Source organism: Symphalangus syndactylus, chromosome 17 (assembly GCF_028878055.3).
Source record: "Symphalangus syndactylus isolate Jambi chromosome 17, NHGRI_mSymSyn1-v2.1_pri, whole genome shotgun sequence".
In the NCBI taxonomy this organism is placed as follows: Eukaryota; Metazoa; Chordata; class Mammalia; order Primates; family Hylobatidae; genus Symphalangus; species Symphalangus syndactylus.
Window position 1 is genome coordinate 12,061,362 of NC_072439.2, and position 6,000 is coordinate 12,067,361.

Sequence of the window (6,000 nt, forward strand, 5' to 3'; positions counted from 1 at the left end):
TTTCTCATTCTCCCTGGGCCTGTGCCTGCATCCCCGTCTTTCTCATTCTCCTTGGGCCTGTGCCTCCATCCCCCTCTTTCTCATTCTCCCTGGGCCTGTGCCTGCATCCCCGTCTTTCTCATTCTCCCTGGGCCTGTGCCTGCATCCCCCTCTTTCTCATTCTCCCTGGGCCTGTGCCTGCATCCCCGTCTTTCTCATTCTCCCTAGCTTCCATTGTTCTGTTCTTTTCTTTTCCTTTTTTTTCCTGTTTTCCTCTTTTTATCTTTTTCTTCTTTACCTTGTCTTCTAATGTTTCTTTTGTTATGAATGTATTTACACAAAGTGCCGTTATCTGTTGACCCACATTGTTTAAAAAAAAGTCCCCCACCGCAGCCAGCCCTAAGGAAAGAAGCTGCAGTGCTTTCTGGTTCCTGGGCACACGGGCGGGCCAGGCCGCCTCTGCCAAGCCACGCCCCCGACCCCGCCCTCCACGTGGCTCCCTAAACGGCCACTCCCAGGGCCAGGAGAGTTCAGGCCGGCCTGCGGTGCCTTTGGTTTGTGTTGGTCCCCTCACACCTGCTTCTTGCAGCTGCAGGTGCCCCTGGCTTTCCCCTCGCCCCATTTTACTGTCTTCGTGATTATCCTTTAAAGTCACGGCTGAGGCCGGGTGCGGGGGCTCATGCCTGTGATCCCAGCATTCTGGGAGGCTGAAGTGGGAGGATTGCTTGAGCCCAGGAGTTCAAGACCAGCCTGGGCAACATAGTAAGACCCTGTCTCTGCAGAAGAATGCAAAAATTAGCCGGGCATGGTGACATGCGCCTGTAGCCCCAGCTACTCTGGAGGCTGAGGTGGGAGGATCGCTTGAGCCTGGGAGTTCAAGGCTGCAGTGAGCCATGATCGTGCCACTGCACTCCAGCCTGGGCAACAGAGTGAGACCCTGTCTCGAAAAAATAATAATAAAATGAAAGAAAAAACAAAAACACAGCTGCAGAGATTTGTCTCTCCTGAAGCATAATTTGTGAAGTTGTCCCTGTAATTCCTGAGACTGAAGCCGCTGAGGTTTTTTAGGTGCCAGCCCTCTCCGTTTGTCTCTGCTTCTGTCGATGATGGCTGATGGACACGTGGATGGTCTAAAATGGACCAATAGGGATGCTCCCTGTGGTGTGGTGTCAGAAATGCAGAGATGAGTGTCAGAAAAAGTGCCAGGAGCAGTGTGCTTGCTGGACACAGCGGCTCTTTTTTTTAAGAGTTTTCTAGTAAAACATTAATTTTCTCAGAGCTTTATTTTGAAATAATTTCAAATGACAGTCGCAGGATCAGTACAGAGAACTCCTGTGTGCCCCGTTCTCACAGGGACTGGTCATTTCCTCACATTCGCTTGATTCCATTCTCTCTCTGCACAAACACACTCGTGCGCTGTCCTGTGTACTGCAGTTGGCCCTCCCTAGCCATGGGTTCCGCGGCTGTGGATTTCACCAGCTGTGGGTTGAAAATATCTGGGGAAAAGAAACTGTATCTGTACTGAATGTATGCAGATTTTTTGGGCCAGTATTCCCGAAGCAATGCCATGCGACAGCCATTGCCCGCGGTGACATCGCATTTGTATTTGTAGGAACCTATGGTGATTTATGGTTTGGCAGGACGCGGGTGGGTTCTAGGCAGACACTGCGCCAGTTTACATCAGGGACGTGAGCAAGGGGGGTCCTGGCAGCCCTCCCCTGCGGGTGCCAAGGGTGGCCATGCATGTGTTTGTGTACTTACACGCACAGCACACGTATGTAAATCAGGCTGTGTTCTCAGGGGACTGGGGGCACGGCCCCAGTGGGTGGACACCATTCCCTTTGACCCCAAACATTTCACTGGGTGTCTCCTGAGAACATATTTTATACGCCCACAGCTCAGTGTTCAGGGGTTTTCTGATCAGGCACGTGTGTCACCTTTGGCTGATTTTCTCATTAGAGGTTCATAGAAACTGTGTCCCAGACAGGCCTCGCAGCCCCCCTCCACTATCACATCTGCCTCCTGCTGTCCTGCAGCTGCCTGGAGCCTGCCCCTCCCTGTCCCTCTCCTTGCCCTGGCCCTTCCATGTCCTCGGTGACCCTGACGCCCCTCTCACTGGCTCTGGTGGGGTCAGGGTGGGAGTGCGGCCCAGGAGGTGCCGGAAGGATCCATGTACTTTGGGGAGCCTGTGGCCCTGCCGGCTGAACCCCCACCCTACCTCTCCCGTCCTCGCACACCCCTGCCCTGCACCACCCCCAGTCCGCTCACGTTCTTCCCAGGGAAATGGGTGGTGGCCCTGGCCTGCCTGGCTGAGGTGATGCCTCCTCTGTCCCCACAGCCTATGGCGTTGGCCTCCTTGTGACATTCGTGGCGCTGGCCCTGATGCAGCGTGGCCAGCCCGCTCTCCTCTACCTGGTGCCCTGCACGCTGGTGACGAGCTGCGCCGTGGCGCTCTGGCGCCGGGAGCTGGGCGTGTTCTGGACGGGCAGCGGCTTTGCGGTGAATACCAGTTTGCTCTGACTGTGAGAAATACTCGCCTAGTGAGCCCTAACTAGACTTAAAGTTGAGTGAGACCTCCAGCCACAGCCAGCCCCGCGGCTGCAACGGGGCCCAGGGTCCTGGCACCTTCTGCTTTGGGTGTTGTGCGCGTGTGGTGCCGGCAGAAGGACCTGTGAGCAGCTCCTATGCTGGGTGGGACCCGGGGGTGCCGGCTGGGACCTGGGGGTGCTGGGTGGGACCTGGGGGTGCCGTGTCCTTTCTAAAGTTGCTTCCCCCAAAACAGTCACCAGCGCCCCACCTGCGTGGGCATCGGGCATCCATCTCCTCTCTTGCCAAGAGCGAGGCGCCAGACTGGGGGTGGGGCTGCAGGGCCCTGGGCGAGGGGAGCAGGCCGGGCCTGGCTGTGGAAGCCCTGTCTCCTGTCCCCCTCCACAAGGCAGGGGGCGGTTGGCAAGGGTTAAACGCGCGATGCAGGGAGGGCTTACGCCATGTCGGTTCTACTTTCGTGATTTTTGTAAACAGGAGCGGGTGGGACCCTCCTTCCAATGTGCCGCTTGGGGTGACTTCCTAGGTTCCCGGGACTCAGGCACATTGCGCCCGAGAGCTGCCCCCGCCCCTCCGGGCAGCGCCTCTCGGAGGCTGTGACTGCCCAGGGAGCAGCCCTGCGCCACAGGACGATCCTCAGGCTGTTGGGCATCGGTACAACTCCTCCCATAGCTGGCCTCCCTCTGGAGGAGATGCTGCGCTTCTCAGTGGTGCCGGCCACGCATGGGGTCCTGCGTCATGTTTTTGTGGAGGTTAAACCACACCCGTCCCTGCCGCACTGGTGTGATGCATTGGGTCGAGCTGTGGTTCCAGTGCCGAGCTGGACTCATGGGTCCCACAGATGGGACCATGGCCTGAGACCAGGCCCAAGGGAGAAGTCTCCTGGGGCTAGCACCCCCACCCCAAAGGTCTCCCCATTCTGATGGGCATTTCAGAAGGTTCAGGAGAAGCCGGGGACCAGGCCCAGGGGCAAGAGATGGTGGTCCGGGCTTTTCTTTGAAGAGGCTTTACACAGCTCCCAGCCTCTGCTGGCCTCAGATGGCCCTCCCGTGGCGCCTGTGCCGATGGACGGGGTCCTGGGTGCCCGTGGGTCATGGAGCCAGCCCCCTCCTTGGGACACCTCTGCTTGTCCCAAGCCTGGGTCCAGAGCCTCTGGGGATGGCACCTCATTTTGACCCTGCCCCTGTGGCCTGCGGGTGCTGGGCGTCCTGGCCCCTGCCAGGGCCCTCCTCTGGGTCCCTGTCTCCACCTCACCTCTGCCTCCCTTCTCCTGTAGAAAGTCCTACCTCCATCTCCGTGGGCCCCAGCGCCAGCCGACGGCCCGCAGCTTCCCAAAGACTCTGCCACGCCGCCCTCCCGGCAGCCGCCCAGCGAAGAACCAGCCACGTCCCCCTGGCCTGCTGAGCAGTCCCCAAAATCATGTACGTCCGAGGAGATGGGGGCTGGAGCCCACATGCGGGAGCCTGGGAGCCCGGCTGAACCCGAGGGCCAGGACCAGGCCCAGCCGTCCCCGGTAACCCAGCCTGGCGCCTCGGCCTAGGGGAGGGGTGAGACGCTCGCTGCCGTGCCCGCCACACCAAGATGTTGGGGCTGCCTGGTGCCCACTGGAGACAGACAGAGAGACGCCTGTCCCCTGGGACTGAGGCCTGTGCTGTCCCCACCCGCCCCAACATGGTGCTCATCCTTGCCGAGACCCCTGCGGTCCGTGCCCGCGCCCAGCCCTGCTGCCCCGGCTGCACGCCTGCTGCTCCAAGCTCGCCCGGCTGCCACAAGCTCTCTGCGGGTCCGTGCTCCCCACCAGGGTGCATCCTCGCAGGCCCTGCCTGGCCTCTCTGCAGACCCTCAAGCGTCGTCTGCATGAGTGAGCAGGCGTGGGTGGACTCTGGCCGCGGCCACACTTGGTGCTCACCAGCTGCTTCGTCCTTCAGGTGACCTCCTTCCCCACAGTGTCCTGTTCTCCGGGCGGAAGAGCAGCTTTCTGTCTCCCAGAAGGCATCGCTTCTCCCTCTTGAGCAGATCAGAGCCCCTGGGAGGTTTGGAAGCTGCCTCCAAGCCTAGGACACGAACTGGCGGCCGGGGCGGCCTCTGGACCCTGACGCTGGCTGAGACAGGCCTGTGGGGCAGGGTTTCGGGGCGTGAACGAGGCTGGCAGTGAGTGGACAAGCTGCTTCCCTGGCTAAGGCCCTGCCCTGCTCTTAGCCAGAGGTGCCTGGCCGTCCCTGCACACTCCTCCCCGTTTTAATAAATGGTCGCAACTTCTAGAAGTCCTGCTGGTGCCACCTGGTGGGGTGGACGTCTCTCAGACTGCCCTTCTGACAAGCAGGGGTGGGTGCCAGGCAGGCTGAGTCAGGCCCTCAGGGGTCCCTGGAGCCCTGGGAGGGAGGGACTGGGTCGTGGGAGGTCCCGGTAGCTCCCGGCACCCGACCTCACTTCCCGTGTGGGCCCTGTGTTGCTTTTCCGCTGAGAGGGGCTTGGGCCTCAGTTCTCCCTGTGGCAGCGGCATTGATGCGTGGGTTCTTAACCCTCTGGACCCAGCAGCTAGGAGCTTCTGGAACCCACGAGGACATCTGCCACTGGCGTGGTCTACTCACGGATGGGGTCCTCCTGACTCCAGGGCAGAGACGTCCGTGTGGGAACTGACCGAGGCGTGGCCCCAGGCCCCGGCATCCTCCCCTCGCTGCACATGGTCACTTCCGAAGCAGCGCTCCCTGTGGCCGCAGAGACAGAGCCCGCACCCTGGCTGTCTGTGGTGCCAGGGCCCCGGCTCCTGCCCGCCACCCGCCCTGTCCACGCAGCCTCTAGACGCAAGTCCAGAATCTGTTTCTGTCAAGTCAGTCGTCCCCAGCTGCACACAGGGACTGCTGAGCGCTGCGCTCTCATGGGTCTGTTCCAGACAGAGGGTGGCAGGGGTGAGCCCTGATCCCTTCCAAAAAATACCAGCTTCCCAGGGAGTAATGGCGCCTTCACTGAAGCCATTTTGTACATGGGGATGGGGTGGGGACGTCTCTTTTTTGGTGTTGGACATTTGACCAGTGGGGAGGGGTTCAGAGGTGGCGGTCCTGTCCTTGGCTCCGTCTGTCCGTGTGGCCTTGCGGCCCTTCAGTCTGATCATTAAACACAGCTTTTGATACACGTGGCCCGGCCTCTGCCTCCGCAGTGCATGGCTTGGAGCATCTGCTCCGTGCAGGTCCCGGTGAACAGAACTGAGAGCTGGCAGGCCGCCTGGCTGTCCTGCAGAGGACGGATGGGAATTGCCACCGCAGGGCCGGCCAGTGCTGTGAGGTGCCCAGCGTCACTCCCGTGGGCTCTGTAGGCCACGTGGTCCCTGTCACGCTTCTCAGCTCTGCCACTGTTGCTGGAAAGCATCACAGACCGTGTGTAAAATGGACCAAAATACCTTTTACAAAATTTAAATAGAGATGGGGTCTTGCAGTATTGCTGAGGCTGATCTCGAACTGCTGAGCTCAGACGATCCTC

The 6,000-nt window shown here is 60.2% G+C and overlaps 1 protein-coding gene across 4 annotated transcripts in view; it reads left to right on the forward strand.

The window, feature by feature from the left end:
• The window catches only part of SPPL2B (signal peptide peptidase like 2B), a 23,620-nt gene extending 17,965 nt beyond the window's left edge, over window positions 1–5,655 (forward strand). For 2 of the 4 annotated variants that reach the window (XM_055250236.2, XM_055250237.2), the window contains exons 14-16: window positions 2,318–2,478; window positions 3,800–4,036; window positions 4,452–5,655. In XM_055250236.2, the coding sequence (XP_055106211.2) occupies window positions 2,318–2,478; window positions 3,800–4,036; window positions 4,452–4,535 (482 nt within the window). In that variant the 3' untranslated portion in view covers window positions 4,536–5,655. Of the gene's footprint in view, window positions 1–2,317; window positions 2,542–3,799 lie in introns of all 4 variants that reach the window. The other 2 variants (XM_055250238.2, XM_055250239.2) reach the window with 2 other exon arrangements.
• The last annotated feature ends 345 nt before the right edge of the window (window positions 5,656–6,000 follow it).